We start from the raw sequence: 17,160 nt of genomic DNA on the forward strand, positions 1-17,160 counted from the left end.
CACCAACTTCCTGTGGTGTGAATGATTCCAGAACATTCCTGTGATATTGTCGTTGTCAGCATATATGAACAAAAAAAACAGGCTAGACAAAAAGAGAAGAGACTGAGGTGATGTTTTGAATTTATTACATTGGTCTGATTCTCCCTGTACATATAGGCTCGAGGTACTGAAAACAAAGTGCTTGAGAAAAGGCTGCCTGCCACCATATTAGAATTCCCAGAGTGAAGTGTAGTATGGCCCACTGCCAAAATGACTGTGTCTAACACACAGAGACCAGTGACAAATTAAAACTACAATGGGCTACAGCCAATCCTGAGGCGGCGCTAATAGACCTTGCGTTACAAGAGATAAATACAGGCTACTGGTGGTATGTGCTGAAAGAACAGATGAAGAAAGTAGTGAAAGTGAAGAGATACTCTAGTTTTGCTCTCCCTTCCTACTCTCTCTCTCTTCCAACTGCCCTTTCCCCTACTATCTCACCCTCTCCATCGTTCTGCTCTACGCTCGCCCTCGCTACTCTGTGGGAGGCAGAGGGAGTAATCCAAGCTTTCAGGGTTAACATTAGTAGCAGCTCACCTTCTGAAACCAGGCTGCCCAAAACAAAATAAAAATAGTTGCCACCCAATCTAATCCTCTCGCTCCCTGGGCCCATATCCACAACGCATCTGAGAGTAGGAGTGCTGATCTAGGATCTGTCCATTTCTAATCTTATTATTATTGTTTTATCTATATGCCAAAACTGATCCTAGATCAGCGCTCCTACCGAGGTAATCCTGAGATCTCTCTCTCTCTCGGTAACAAGGATGATGACAGGCCACTGAGTAGGTTATATTAAAAATACATCATCAAGTCTGTTACACTACAGGATGAGTGCTCATCTCCTACGGCACCCTATTCCCTACATTGTACAATATTTTTTTTTGTACCAGGGCCCATAGAGTTCTTGGGGGGGTGCACTATAAATGGATTAGGGCCCATAGGGTTCTTGGGGGGGGGTGCACTATAAATGGATTAGGGCCCATAGGGTTCTAGTCAGTAGTGGATTACTATATAGGGAACCATTTGGCACACAACCATAGTTTCAGAGCTTCTCTGTTGCTATGGCTTCAACTAATCACCCCCAGAGTTAACTAACGTGCTGTGATACAGCTGGCGGGAGGGGCTGAGACAGTGGGTTCACTGGGGTTGAGGGAGGGAGTGAGGATAGGGCTGAGACAGTGGGTTCACTAGGGGGGAGGGAGGGGCTGAGACAGTGGGTTCAATAAGGGTGAGGGAGGGAGGATAGGGCTGAGACAGTGGGTTCACTAGGGGTGAGGGAGGGAGGAGCTGAGACAGTGGGTACACTAGGGGTGAGGGAGGGAGGGGCTGAGACAGTGGGTTCCCTGGGGGTGAGGGAGGGAGGGGCTGAGACAGTGGGTTCACGTCAGGCTACGCACCGACCGGCCAAGGCCTTTAAAGAACTACATCCTCTTAGGTGCCCTATTGTGAGATTTTAGAAAGTGCTGGCTAGACAGTGATTAGTTTGAGCAGGGAAGGGTGAGAGAGAGTGGGGGGGGGGGGGGGGGGGGGGGGGGGAGGTAGAGAGTGAGGGGCTGCACATAACAGCCATACCAACCACGTCAGCTCACAACAACAAAAAAAAAACACTGTAGGAAAATATAGTACAAAACTCTGACCTTTTGTACAAATCAACAAAAAACTAAATTAGAACTGTAAAGAAAAACGGGCATTGAGAACAGCGTCACAAAGTGTGATCAAAGTAACGTTTCAATCGTGTTATTATTTGAATGTTTATTTACTTCACCTTTTTACTAACAAAAAAAAATATAATAAGCATTTTGATATGTGAGTTAAGCCAGTGACAGGAAACAGGAAAGAAAATAGAATGAAATCTGAAAGCTCTGGTTTTGGTTCATTAGGGACTCTCTAGAAGGATAGTCGTACGTAACACACAGAAGGAGACATGCAAACACACACACACACACACACACAAAACACAGGCTGATCTGAACACAATGCACAATCGATGGATCCACTCATATACCACCATACAGTCTTAGACAATAACAGGAAATAAGGTTGGCAAATATTATAGGGGCAACGTTAACATGGGACAAGCAGATGTTCCATTTCCTGTCCGTTTCAAATGAACTGCCATTGTTTGCAATGGCTAACATTTTGATCATTAGAAAAAAAAATCCATTAGTCACTGACTGGTTTCAAAATGGCACTGAAAGTATAAAGATATTGTGGAGTTTCAGAGTTGATCAAAATGTATTTAGTTTTGGATTCTTTTTCCAAGATGTTCTCATGTCAACATCAACTCCAGCTGAGCCGTTGTTGCTGTAGCGAGGCATAATCTTCTTTACACAAGCATACAATCAAATCTCACACCGCCTACGTGGCATGATAACTTCTCATGACTTAACATTAACATATTTACATACTTTATTAATTTGGTAGATATAACAGAGATAAAATGCCAGCCCAGAACCCCCCCCCCCCCCCCCCCACCCCCCCTGCCCACCCCAAATAACAAAACTGTGATCACGTGACATCAGGTTACTGTCCTTCCTGACGAGATGATTGCTCTGTCAATCACTCCGAAGCAAATGTGCAAAACAACAGAACCATAACACCACATTATAACCCACTTCCCCACCCCACAAAGTGACCGTTCGTGTCTTTGCTCCTTAATCTCATCCTGTGTGTGTGTGTGTGTGTGTGTGTGTGTGTCTGGGAGTTCACAACCCCCATCCCAACACTAAACCCACTATGTTCTTTCCCTTGATCGTTGTTGCCCTTGCAGATCTTCAACCGCTTTCCTACGAATAGGGGCAAAGGGATCCATTTGGGATTGGGCCAACGAGAGCAAGAAAATCCTCTCAAATCCGTCCCTGGTTTTGATTCAGTCCTGGTTTATAATATAGGGTTCAGATCTGTCCCTGGTTTTGACTCAGTCCTGGTTTAATAATATAGGGGTCAGATCTGTCCCTGGTTTTGACTCAGTCCTGGTTTAATAATATAGGCTTGAGATCCGTCCCTGGTTTTGACTCAGTCCTGGTTAAATAATATAGGCTTGAGATCCGTCCCTGGTTTTGACTCAGTCCTGGTTTAATAATATAGGGTTGAGATCCGTCCCTGGTCTTGACTCAGTCCTGGTTTATAATATAGGATTCAGCAAAGCATACTACTTGGGCTTCTCTCCCTGCCAGCCTGCCAGTTAATGAGAGTCCTGGTTTCTGTCGACTAGAGGTCGCTGCCAGTCAGTATGCCAGTCAGTTCAGGGATGTTGTTTGAGCTTTGCCAGCCTGCCAGTCAGTCAGTGAGTTCAGGGGCATTGTTTGAGCTGTGCCAACCTGCGGAGTAGCTGCTGTTGCCTGGCCTTCAGCTGACGTTTCTCCTGTGCCCGCTGGCGCTCGCTAGAATGCAGCTGCGCCAGGTACTCAGTGGCACGTGTCAGGATGGCCACCTTGGGTGTCTTGGGGCACTCTGCCAAGCCAGGGATGTTGTCCCGCAGCGCCAGGAAACGAGAGCGCAGGTCATTGCGCCGTTTACGTTCCAGGAAGTTGTGAGTCTTGCGTTTGTCCGTGTCCTCACAGTCAGAGGACTGGGGGCTGCAGGGGTGGGAGCAGGACTTCAAGGAGGAGAGGTGGTGGTGGGAGGAGGAGGATGGAGAGTTCGAGGGGGAGGAGGCAAGGATGAGAGTGTTGGCGTCAGGTGACTCCGAACCGGCCGTTGCCACTGCGACGTGAGGTGGTTTGCTCTCAGGGTTCTGATTGGTTGAGGCGGGGCCGGGGTGTGGCTTGGGGTGAGATGAGTTTGAGAAGTTATGAGAAGAGTTTAGGGGCTCGTGTCGGACTCTCTTCCTGGGGGGCTCGGGATGTTTGTGTGCGTCCGGAGAAGGCGCTGCGTAGTTATGCTGCTGTTGGTGGATAGAGATGTGGAAGTGTTTCATACACGGGTCCACAGGGTCCGCTCCGACCGTGATGGTCACCGGCGTCCGCCCGTTCAGCCCGCCGTTGGCCAGCCGCCGGGGCTTGTACTGCTTGTGTTCCACAGTCACCACATCAATCTCCTCTTCGTCCTCATCATCATCACTAGATTCATCATCTGGAGAAGCAATAGAGAAGTTTAGTGACCAGAGCAAAAAAAAAAAAAACAAATCAAAGAAACTTCTGAAACGAAGATAATCAACTACTATGACGAAGATAATCAACTACTATGACGAAGATAATCAACTACTATGAGCATGACGCTTATTCACGTGAACCTTTATAAAATCACTTTATTTACCCTTTTATGTTCACAATAAACACAAACAGGAAATCAAAAAATATAAAAAAAAAAAAACAGTTTAAAATAGTATAAAATGAACATGGGAGGGTTTAGTCATTTGACAAGACTACCAATTGGATACCAAGAAATTGGGGAGGGAAAAGAAAGTGGTGGGGGGGGGGTCAATGTTTCAGTGTTTTAGAATGAGTTTCTTATTAGGCTATATACACACACTAACCGTTCAAAAGGTCAAAAGGTCGGGGTCACTTAGAAATCTCCTTGTTTTTGAAAGAGAAGCACATTTTTTTTGTCCATTAAAATAACATAAAATTGATCAGAAATGCAGTGTAGACATTGTTAATGTTGTAAATGACTATTGTAGCTGGAAAACGGCAGATGTTTTATGGAATATCTACATAGGCGTACAGAGGCCCATTATCAGCAACCATCACTCCTGTGTTCCAATGGCACGTTGTGTCAGCTAATCCAAGTTTACCATTTTAAAAAGGCTAATTGATCATTAGAAAACCCTTTTGCAATTATGTTAGCACAGCGGAAAACTGTTGTTTTGATTAAAGAAGCAGTTGAGTATCTGGAGCATCAGCATTTGTGGGTTCGATTACAGGCACAAAATGTCCAGAAACAAAGACCTTTCTCCTGAAACTCGTCAGTCTATTCTTGTTCTTAAAAATGAAGGCTCTTCCATACAAGAAATTGCCAAGAAACTGAAGATCTCGTACAACGCTGTGTACTACTCCCTTCACAGAACAGATCTAGGATCTGGATCTAACTGGATCTAACCAGAATAGAAAGAGGAGTGGGAGGCCCCGGTGCACAACTGAGCAAGAGGACAAGTACATTAGAGTGTCTAGTTTGAGAAACAGATGCTTCACAAGTCCTCAACTGGCAGCTTCATTAAATAGTACCCACAAAAGACCAGTCTCAACGTCGACAGCGAAGAGGCGACTCCGGGATACTGGCCTTCTAGGCAGAGTTGCAAAGAAAAAGCCATATCTCAGACTGGCCAAGAAAAATAAAGGATTAAGATGGGCAAGGACAAAATAACACAGACACTGGACAGAGGAAGATTGGTAAAAAGTGTTATGAACAGACAAATCTAAGTTTGAGGTGTTCGGATCACAAAGAAAAACATTTGTGAGACGCAGAAAAAAATGAAAAGATGTTGGAGGAGTGAGTGCTTGACGCCGTCTGTCAAGCATGGTGGAGGCAATGTGATGGTCTGGGGGTGCTTTTGTGGTGGTAAAGGGGAGATTTGTACAGGGTAAAAGGGATCTTGATGAAGGAAGTCGATCACTCCATTTTGCAATGCCATGCCATACCTGGTGGACGGCGCTTAAATTGGAGCCAATTTCCTCCTACAACAGGACAACGACCCAAAGCACAGCTCCAAACTATGGAAGAACTATTTAGGGAAGAAGCAGTCAGCTTGCATTCTGTCTATAATGGAGTAGCCAGCACAGTCACCAGATCTCAACCCTATTGAGCTGTTGTGGGAGCAGCTTGACCGTATGGTACGTAAGAAGTGCTCATCAAGCCAATCCAACTTGTGGGAGGTGCTTCAGGAAGCATGGGGTGAAATCTCTTCAGATTACCTCAACCAATTGACAACTAGAATGCCAAAGGTCTGCAAGGCTGTAATTGCTGCAAATGGAGGATTCTTTGACAAAAGCAAAGTTTGGAGGACACAATTATTATTTAAATTAAAAAGTATTATTTATAAACTTGTCAACATCTTGACTATATTTCCTATTCATTTTGCAACTCATTTCAGGTATGTTTTCATGGAAAACAAGGACATTTCTAAGTGACCCCCAAACTTTTGAAAGGCAGTATGCATGCATGTATGTATATAGATGTGTGCCTAATGCATCTCTGATTATCTGCAGGGTGTACAATAAAGTATTGGTTCTTTAGTCTTAATCAAATGACACATAGCCTATAGATTAGGAAGGGATCCGATTATATACTGTAAAGGGATACCTAGTCAGTTGTACAACTGAATGCCTTCAACTGAAATGCATCTTCCACATTTAACCCAACCCCTCTGAGTCAGAGAGGTGGGGCGGGCTGACTTAAAAACGACATCGGCGCCCGGGGAACAGTGGGTTAACTACCTTGCTCAGGGGCAGAACGACAGATTTTTTTTACCTTGTCAGCTCGGGGATTTGATCCAGCAACCTTGTGGTTACTAGTCCAACGCTGTAACCACTACTAAGCCTAAAGTACCATGCTGGGATTCCTAATGACTTCTCAGATGTAGTTACGTGCAAACAGGACCTGGCGTTGAAGAAATATGATGAGATGAACACGGGCACATCTCCCTGTCCATTCTTAGCCTGGAATTTGGGTTATTTGTGTGGTATTAAATTTAAAAAAGATTCTGCTGACATGTAAAATGATGTAGAATTACATTCAAATATTTATAAAAGGCCATTTTTTTTCCCCCCTCAGACCTGCAAATTATGATGAACGTTTTCATGCAATGCTTGTCCTGTAAAGAAGATCCTTTCACCCCCCTACTCTTGTCCACGGTGACCCCACAACTTTCTGGCCCGTAACTTTCTGTGCTCGATCAAAACTCCTGTGTTGCCATGTCATAGTTACAGGACGAAGAACAACTTTGTAAAACTGCCTATCCAAGGCTCTGGTCTGTCCTAGAAGTGAGGGGGGAAAAAAAATGGTAGACATGTTGTTCTGCTATCCAAAATAATAATTAAAACAAAGTGGATGTAGGGAGAGTCACTTTTTTTTTTAAGCGTTCAGGGAGGGGTTAGGTAAATTATATATCTGGCTGAAGGGAGGGTAATCCATTTTCATTTCAGAGAGGTCTGATGTTCCCCTTATTATAAATTAAGTCCCTTGTGTACTTTATTTCAGGGAAAGTGTGTACCGGTAAGCTTGCTGATGGCCTCCTGAGTGGCACAGTGGTATAAGGCACTGCACCGCTGTGCCACTAGAGATTCTGGGTTCGAGTCCGGGCTCTGTCGCAGCCATGAGACCCATGGTGCGGCGCACAATTGTCCCAGCGGTGTCTGGGTTAGGGGAGGGTTTTGCCAGCAGGGATGTCCTTGTCCCATCGTGCACTAGTGACTCCTGTGGTGCAGGCCGTGCACTCAGACACCGCAGTGCACTCCGACACCGTAGGTGCGGCTGGCTTCTGGGTTAAGCGGGCATCGTGTCAAGAAGCAGTTTGTTGGGTTTCGGAGGACGCACGCCTCTCGAGTCCGTACGGGAGCTGCAGCGACGAGTAGAGACTAACTACCAAGTGGATACAACGAAATTGGGGGGAATAATAAAAAATTAAAAGCTTGCATCTGTATCCACACACTGTGGCTGGCCGTACCCCAGAGTTCTGGGTAAAAGCTTCTGGAACAGTGAACTCCAAGCAACCTTTCACACAATCTCCCTCTCCCTCTCCCTCTTCTAAACGTCATATCACACAGGTCTGAAATCTGTGTCAAAGTCTTGCCTACCACTAAAACTGCATACTGGGTACTACTCGTACTGGGTACTACTAAAACTGGGTACTACTTATGGGTACTACTAATACTGGGTACTACTCGTACTACTTATACTGGGTACTACTAATACTGGGTACACTAATACTGGGTACTACTAATACTGGGTACTACTCGTACTACATACTGGGTACTACATACTGGGTGCTACTAATACTGGGTACTATTTTGAATTTACTGTTCAGTAAACTCGAATCTACCCCATACTAGGCTCATTCATGATAAGGCGTCATCTGATGCACAATTGAGTCGATTCCCGCCATTGGTTCATTTTGGTACAAGGCGTCGCCATTATCTGATTATCAGCTGTTGTCAAACACAAGTGGGTCTTGTGTCTCTTCCTCAATTCTACGAGATGAAAAGCCCCAAATTAGTATGACATCCTATGACCCGAAATGGGCATGACACACGATCAGTGCCTACCTCATGCCCAGTGGAAAGTCCCTCTCTCAGGTTATTCATTTCAGTCACGTGGTGGGAGGAGGGGGGGGGGGGGGGGGGGGGGAGACAGAATGATATGTGGCTAGTGTTCTCACATTCTGAGTAATAACAAGGGACCTCAGTCTCCGAGCAAAATCACTGGTTTTATCAGAGTTTCCCCCCCCCCCACAATCATTCAATTTGCAACAAGGCCGAGCATTGAAGCCACGTGCTGTGACCAGTTCACTACAGCCATTCACTATACAAAGAATAATCTTTGGAGATATTCTTTGGTTGTAACAACTTTGGCTATTCCAATATGTAGAAATATATCATAGCCTTGTGTCTAAATGTGGATGTTTAACACTGGGCCTACATTTAACATCATATACATCTCATTTCGGCTCCAACTCGCTGACCAGACTCCAGGGAGCCAGTGGTAGTAGTACTAATGCTCTCTGGTTGTTTCCCAAATGGAACCCTAGTCCCTATATAGTGCACTACTTTAGACCTGAGCCCTATGGAACCCTATTCCCTATATAGGGGATAGGGTTCCATAGGGCTCTGGTCTAAAGTAGAGCACTTTATAGTGAATAGGGTTCTGGTCTAAAGTAGTGCACTATTTAGGGAATATGGCTCCGGTCTAAAGTAGTGCACTATATATAGGGGATAGGGTTCCATAGGGCTCTGGTCTAAAGTAGAGCACTTTATAGTGAATAGGGTTCTGGTCTAAAGTAGTGCACTATTTAGGGAATATGGCTCCGGTCTAAAGTAGTGCACTATATATAGGGGATAGGGTTCCATAGGGCTCTGGTCTAAAGTAGTGCACTATATAGGGAATAGGGTTCCATAGGGCTCTGGTCTAAAGTAGTGCACTATATTGGGAATAGGGTTCCATAGGGTTCTGGTCTAAAGTAGTGCACTATTTAGGGAATATGGCTCCGGTCTAAAGTAGTGCACTATATATAGGGGATAGGGTTCCATAGGGCTCTGGTCAAAAGTAGTGCACTATATATGGAATAGAGTTCCATAGGGTTCTGGTCAAAAGTAGTGCACTATATATAGGGGATAGGGTTCCATGGGGTTCTGGTCAAAAGTAGTGCACTATATATAGGGACTAAGTATGCCGTTTGGTATGCACACTGCGTGTAAATTGGAAGAGACTGCACCAAAGTAATTCCTTCCCTGTGGATGATCTGCTCTTGAAGAGGTAATTACTAGAAGATGTTTTTTGTGTGTGTGTGTGTGTGTGTTTTAATGATTTCAAATGGGCATTTTACAAAGAGAGAGGACGAGGGGCCTTATAGGCTATAGAGCATTGTAGCCAGATAAGAGGTACGGACAGATTGGTTCCCAGGTATCTGTCTGTCAACCAACTACTACATTTCTGAGGTCTATTCTACAGTTTCATTGGCCACTTTTGGTAAGGAAATATAACTCCTTTGTAAAAACACAATTTTCCATTAAACTAAATGTTCCTTCTTAATTTAAAAATAAATAAATAAATGTGAACAGTTTTGTGCTGAAAGTGTATGCTCACCTGCACAGTTGAACCATGAATACCGAGCTTTCAGGCACCCAATAGATTGAGACCACATTTCTGACTTGAAGATGCACTATGCATAAATCACTCTGCTATTTCCTGGTTGCTAAAATGGTTTAGTTAGCCTAATTTCAGTTTGTGACAAAAACAAGGAAGTGTAGTGTAGAGAATCATTATTACCATCTAAACCGATGTGAAAATATATTTTCCACAACCAAAAATATTGTATTTTCAGCTGTTTTGAAGCCGGTGTACAAAACCAAGCGTTAAAGAAACTAACCTAACCTTGGAACGTATAGAAATAGCACACATAGAACAGATCTACCTGCTTCTTAAACTTCCTTACAATGAGAATAACAGATCTATAACACATTTATGTGAATTTGGTTCTAAAAAGTTACATGTTGCAGCTTTAAAGGAAAATAAAGAAATTAGCATATCATGCATATTTATGAAACGTAGTCACACATAGCAAGAGGTGGAGGCAGGTAGTCGAGTGGTTAGAGGCAGGTAGTCTAGTGGTTAGAGGCAGGTAGCCTAGTGGTTAGAGGCAGGTAGCCTAGTGGTTAGAGGCAGGTAGCCGAGTGGTTAAAGGCAGGTAGTCTAGTGGTTAGAGGCAGGTAGTCGAGTGGTTAGAGGCATGTAGCCTAGTGGTTAGAGGCGGGTAGCCTAGTGGTTAGAGGCAGGTAGCCTAGTGGTTAGAGGCAGGTAGCCGAGTGGTTAAAGGCAGGTAGTCTAGTGGTTAGAGGCAGGTAGCCTAGTGGTTAGAGGCAGGTAGCCGAGTGGTTAGAGGCAGGTAGCCGAGTGGTTAGAGGCAGGTAGCAGAGTGGTTAGAGGCAGGTAGCAGAGTGGTTAGAGGCAGGTAGCAGAGTGGTTAGAGGCAGGTAGCAGAGTGGTTAGAGGCAGGTAGCCTAGTGGTTAGAGGCAGGTAGCCTAGTGGTTAGAGGCAGGTAGCCGAGTGGTTAGAGGCAGGTAGCCGAGTGGTTAGAGGCAGGTAGCCGAGTGGTTAGAGGCAGGTAGCCGAGTGGTTAGAGGCAGGTAGCCGAGTGGTTAGAGGCAGGTAGCCGAGTGGTTAGAGGCAGGTAGCCGAGTGGTTAGAGGCAGGTAGCCGAGTGGTTAGAGGCAGGTAGCCTAGTGGTTAGAGGCAGGTAGCCTAGTGGTTAGAGGCAGGTAGCCGAGTGGTTAGAGGCAGGTAGCCGAGTGGTTAGAGGCAGGTAGCCGAGTGGTTAGAGGCAGGTAGCCGAGTGGTTAGAGGCAGGTAGCCGAGTGGTTAGAGGCAGGTAGCCGAGTGGTTAGAGGCAGGTAGCCGAGTGGTTAGAGGCAGGTAGCCTAGTGGTTAGAGGCAGGTAGCCTAGTGGTTAGAGGCAGGTAGCCTAGTGGTTAGAGGCAGGTAGCCTAGTGGTTAGAGCGTTGGACTAATAACCAAAAGTTTGCTGGATCGTATCCCCGAGCTGACAAGGTAAAAATCTGTTGTTCTGCCCCCTGAACAAGGCAGTTAACCCACTGTTCCCCGGTAGGCTGTCATTGTAAAATAATAATTTTCTCAAAAACAAAACAGCCTAGCTAACTTTAGCCACCTAACTAAAATTCACATCATATTTGCAAATTTGTAACATATTGTGCTTTTTGCAAATTCGTAACATATACGAATTGTCATTCATAACATATATGAAATGGGTGATGGAAATTCACAAATTAACACATATCACACGAAACATAACATATCATACTAAATGGAGTGTTGCAAATTTACGTACAAAATAATATGAAATGCTCTGAGACCAGGTTGTTGCTTATTGGCCAGTATGTTAACTATAGCAAATTGTCAGCATCCAGAGTCCCAGACTCACGACAGTAAAAGGACCTTCATATAGTCAGTTTACAGACCAACGTTGAACTTGTAACTTACCTGATGAGTCTGTGGGGGATTCCGAACCGGAGGACACCGCAGGTTTCTTGAACGGTCCCCCGGTCAGGGGGAAGGTGAGAACAGCAGCCGGGTCCACGCAATCCGTTGCCAAGCTACTGAGAACCTGAGCGTCCATGGGTATCGTCACACACTGCGCCCTCCCGGTGGTGTTGATGCCAGCTGGTTTGGTCGGCCCCGACCCGGGACAGGAAGCATATCGTTCCCCGACAACTTTCTCCAGCTGTTTGCTCGCGGAGAAGCTGCTCCACATGCAGTCCTGAATGATAATGGAGCTCAGGTTCCCCAAAGCCTCGTCGGCAGAACTGAATTTACACGGCACATCCTGGTCGTCCTCTTGACCCAAAAACTGGGACACCCACTCGAGTTTGTCCCCCAGGGAAGGGCAGATCATCCCGACCCCGGCTGCCCCCTCTAAAGTCCGGATAGGGGACATGGGCGGGGTCGGTACTAGCTCGAATTTCTTCCATATGTCCTCGCTGGGCGCAGTGGATTTAAAGAAATCCTCATCCGGATCGTGGTCGTCGTAGAAGTAATGTTGATAGCGGTCGTACTCCATCTCCCAGCCTGACTCATAGTGAGGGGCGGTGGTGGAGTTTATGCCCGGCATCTAGAGGTCAGGGCAGGCGTGGGAGCGCACTCTTCACTTATCTCCTTTATCAATAGCCTTACTGGGGAAACAAGAGAGAGAGAGAAAGGGGAGAGAGTACTGGGAATCAGCCTAGCACGTTGCACTTGTGATTAACACATTATTATGTTATGATACAACTATTGTGTCTGGCGATTTCACATCTGTCAATATCTAGTGTGTGTGTGTGTGGGGGGGGGGGGGGGGGGGGGATCCTTCTCAATTAAGGAAATGTGGGTTATCACGATTTATCATTAAAAACACTGTCCTTGTATAGATTTCTAATTGTATAGAACATGTCAAGTAACTTATGCATCCTTGAAAAGTGTTGAAATGGCTATTTGGTTCTAGATTCAGTAATTATATCGGAACCAATAACCCCGTGAATACCCTCTAACTACACTGAAGGAAAAAAAAAATAACAAGCTACAACAACCTCGCAAATGATTGTTACCACCATCGCCTCGCAACAGTGAACACAGAACTAAAGAACTCCGTGTCCCAACATAGTTACGTTACCGAATACAACGTTGCCAACTACACCGGTGAAATACATCCACCCTCTCCAACATCATCCACTCTGTTTATTTTGGGGGGCTACTAGCATAAAAAAACATAAACCCCCCCCCCCCTCCTCCCTTTAAATTTGTGGCCAAATCGAAAAATTCCCAAATGGCGCAATAAAAAAAGTTTGAAAACGTCTTCAGAGCAACACTCACCGTTTTTACGGTAGACGACCACCCGTTCTCACAAAGCATTGAAAAGAAAGAGAGGAAATACACTCCAATCCCACTGGTAAATCTTAGCCTAAATAAATGACCCACAGGCGTATTTACAACCCAAACTTCCCGAAACACTTCGATGGAGGCTGTCTTCTATTAGTAGGCGTTAGTCTACAAATACAAGTCTTCAGTTTAGGCAAGGAAAAATAAAGATGTTCTCCTTTATGCGTTGGTGAAATCTAAGGAGCGTCCTGCGTCTTCTTCGTTAATTCCTATAATGAGTAGCCCGACCAACACCGCGAAACTGGAGCCTCTTGCAGTAAACTACTCTCGCTATAATTAGCTGTTGCTTCCAGTTGAAAGCTCACCAAAACGGTATTAGAAAGTAGACTAGTAGGTTTAAACCTCCCACAAACCGTGACTTGGATAGGATAGAGTTGGCTATGGATACAAACCGACTGCTGCGCTATATCACGGGAAGAAGGAGAGGCTGGGATTTACATAAGAGGCGGACGACAGTAAGGAGGCTCCGCCTACCGGTTAAAGGGACAGAATCATTTCCAAGGAGTCCTTTTTTCCAAGACCGTTAAAAATGCCTAACGGGACCCGATTAGACAACAGGTAGTTCGTTATAAGACAGACATTATTCTAACCAGGACATGTGCGGCATTTCATTTAAACAAGGGCAGGGCTTTGCATATGTTGCAATAATACAAGTGTGTGTGTGTGTGTGTGTGTGTGTGTGTGTGTGTGTGTGTGTGTGTGTGTGTGTGTGTGTGTGTGTGTGTGTGTGTGTGTGTGTGTGTGTGTGTATGTGTGTGTGTGTATGTGTGTGTGTGTGTGCGTGTGTGTGTGCGCGTGTGTGTGTGTGTGTGTGTGTGTGTGTGTGTGTGTGTGTGTGTGTGTGTGTGTGTGTGTGTGTGTGTATTGTGCTGGACATATGGCTGTGGTGTCTGATGTCCTAAACTGCATCCTATATCTATGTGATCATTATCAACCTTGTGATGTGAAAGACCCCCCACTGTCTCTCAGTCGATAGCGAAGCAAAGCCAGCGCTCTGCTAGGCCAAGTACATCTGATCAACAGCTGCTGACGGACAAACACACACACACACAGCTGGTGTCGACTCACAGACAGACAGAAACACACATGCATGGGGAAACAGGCAGATACTGCTACTTCTCTACTCCTAAAATCATACTTGGTAGGCTATTGTGGAATGTGAATCAGTAATGAGTGTATTATATACGGAACAACAATATAAACTCAACACATATATATATATATAAAACATATTATATGAACTAAAGACAATGATATATCTACTGGCTCTATCCCCTTCTCAGTCAGTCCATTATCTACTGGCTCTATCCCCTTCTCAGTCAGTCCATTAGCTACTGGCTCTATCCCCTCTCAGTGAGCCCATTAGCTACTGGCTCTATCCCCTCTCAGTGAGTCCATTATCTACTGGCTCTATCCCCTCTCAGTCAGCCCATTATCTACTGGCTCTATCCCCTCTCAGTCAGCCCATTATCTACTGGCTCTATCCCCCCTCAGTCAGCCCATTATCTACTGGCTCTATCCCCTTCTCAGTCAGTCCATTATCTACTGGCTCTATCCCCTTCTCAGTCAGTCCATTAGCTACTGGCTCTATCCCCTCTCAGTGAGCCCATTAGCTACTGGCTCTATCCCCTCTCAGTGAGTCCATTATCTACTGGCTCTATCCCCTCTCAGTCAGCCCATTATCTACTGGCTCTATCCCCTCTCAGTCAGCCCATTATCTACTGGCTCTATCCCCTCTCAGTCAGCCCATTAGCTACTGGCTCTATCCCCTCTCAGTCAGCCCATTATCTACTGGCTCTATCCCCCCTCTCAGTCAGCCCATTGTCTACTGGCTCTATCCCCCTCAGTCAGGCCATTATCTACTGGCTCTATCCCCTTCTCAGTCAGCCTATTATCTACTGGCGCTATCCCCTCTCAGTCCGACCATTAGCTACTGGCTCTATCCCCCCTCAGTCAGCCCATTATTACTGGCTCTATCCCCTCTCAGTCAGCCCATTTTCTACTGGCTCTATCCCCTCTCAGTCAGCCCATTAGCTACTGGCTCTATCCCCCCTCAGTCAGCCCATTAGCTACTGGCTCTATCCCCTCTCAGTCAGCCCATTATCTACTGGCTCTATCCCCTCTCAGTCAGCCCATTATCTACTGGCTCTATCCCCTCTCAGTCAGCCCATTTTCATTTGGCTCTATCCCCCTCTCAGTCAGCCCATTAACAACTAACTATATCCCCCCTCAGTCAGCCCATTACCTCTTGGCTCTATCCCCCTCAGTCAGCCCATTACCTACTGGCTCTATTCCCCCCTCAGTCAGCATGTTAGCTACTGGCTCTATTCCCTCCTCAGTCAGCCCATTATCTACTGGCTCTATCCCCCTCAGTCAGCCCATTATCTACTCGCTCTATCCCCTCTCAGTCAGCCCATTATCTGCTGGCTCTATCCCCCTCAGTCAGCCCATTAACTACTGGCTCTATCCCCCTCAGTCAGCCCATTATCTACTGGCTCTATCCCCCTCAGTCAGTCCATTATCTACTGGCTCTATCCCCCTCAGTCAGCCCATTATCTGCTGGCTCTATCTCCTTCAGTCAGCCCATTTTTCTACTGGCTCTATCCCCCTCAGTCAGTCCATTACCTACTGGCTCTATCCCCTCTCAGTCAGCCCATTATCTGCTGGCTCTATCTCCCCTCAGTCAGCCCATTATCTACTGGCTCTATCCCCTTCTCAGTCAGCCCATTTTGTACTGGCTCTATCCCCCCTCAGTCAGCCCATTATCTACTGGCTCTATCCCCCTCTCAGTCAGCCCATTAACAACTAACTATATCCCCCCTCAGTCAGCCCATTACCTCTTGGCTCTATCCCCCTCAGTCAGCCCATTACCTACTGGCTCTATTCCCCCCTCAGTCAGCATGTTAGCTACTGGCTCTATTCCCTCCTCAGTCAGCCCATTATCTACTGGCTCTATCCCCCTCAGTCAGCCCATTATCTACTCGCTCTATCCCCTCTCAGTCAGCCCATTATCTGCTGGCTCTATCCCCCTCAGTCAGCCCATTAACTACTGGCTCTATCCCCCTCAGTCAGCCCATTATCTACTGGCTCTATCCCCCTCAGTCAGTCCATTATCTACTGGCTCTATCCCCCTCAGTCAGCCCATTATCTGCTGGCTCTATCTCCTTCAGTCAGCCCATTTTTCTACTGGCTCTATCCCCCTCAGTCAGTCCATTACCTACTGGCTCTATCCCCTCTCAGTCAGCCCATTATCTGCTGGCTCTATCTCCCCTCAGTCAGCCCATTATCTACTGGCTCTATCCCCTTCTCAGTCAGCCCATTTTGTACTGGCTCTATCCCCCCTCAGTCAGCCCATTATCTACTGGCTCTATCCCCTTCTCAGTCAGCCCATTAGCTACTGGCTCTATCCCCTCTCAGTCAGCCCATTATCTGCTGGCTCTATCTCCCCTCAGTCAGCCCATTATCTACTGGCTCTATCCCCTTCTCAGTCAGCCCATTTTGTACTGGCTCTATCCCCCCTCAGTCAGCCCATTATCTACTGGCTCTATCCCCTTCTCAGTCAGCCCATTAGCTACTGGCTCTATCCCCCCTCAGTCAGCCCATTATCTACTGGCTCTATCCCCTTCTCAGTCAGCCCATTAGCTACTGGCTCTATTCCCCCTCAGTCAGCCCATTAGCTACTGGCTCTATCTCCTCTCTCTCAGCCCATTAGCTACTGGCTCTATCTCCTCTCTGTCAGCCCATTAGCTACTGGCTCTATTCCCCAGTCAGTCAGCACATTATCTACTGGCTCTACCCCCCTCACAGTCAGCACATTATCTACTGGCTCTATCCCCCTCACAGTCAGCACATTATCTACTGGCTCTACCCCCCCGGGCAGTCCATTGTCAACTGGCTCTACCCCCCCAGGCAGTCCATTATCTACTGGCTCTACCCCCCCGGGCAGTCCATTGTCAACTGGCTCTATTCCCCAGTCTGTCAGCCCATTATCTACTTGCTCTACCCCCCCAGGCAGTCCATTATCTACTGGCTCTTTCCCC

The 17,160-nt window shown here is 46.4% G+C and overlaps 1 protein-coding gene across 1 annotated transcript; it reads right to left on the minus strand.

Annotated features, from left to right (window-relative positions):
- Positions 1 to 108: 108 nt before the first annotated feature.
- myclb (MYCL proto-oncogene, bHLH transcription factor b) lies at positions 109 to 13,544 on the minus strand. The gene is made up of 3 exons (XM_021572916.2): positions 13,055 to 13,544; positions 11,690 to 12,378; positions 109 to 4,113 (listed from the first exon to the last, which is right to left on the minus strand). The coding sequence occupies exons 2-3, from the start codon at positions 12,315 to 12,317 to the stop codon at positions 3,332 to 3,334; spliced, it is 1,410 nt and encodes a 469-aa protein (XP_021428591.2). The 5' UTR covers positions 12,318 to 12,378; positions 13,055 to 13,544; the 3' UTR covers positions 109 to 3,331.
- Positions 13,545 to 17,160: the final 3,616 nt, after the last annotated feature.

Source organism: Oncorhynchus mykiss, chromosome 18 (genome assembly GCF_013265735.2).
Source record: "Oncorhynchus mykiss isolate Arlee chromosome 18, USDA_OmykA_1.1, whole genome shotgun sequence".
In the NCBI taxonomy this organism is placed as follows: Eukaryota; Metazoa; Chordata; class Actinopteri; order Salmoniformes; family Salmonidae; genus Oncorhynchus; species Oncorhynchus mykiss.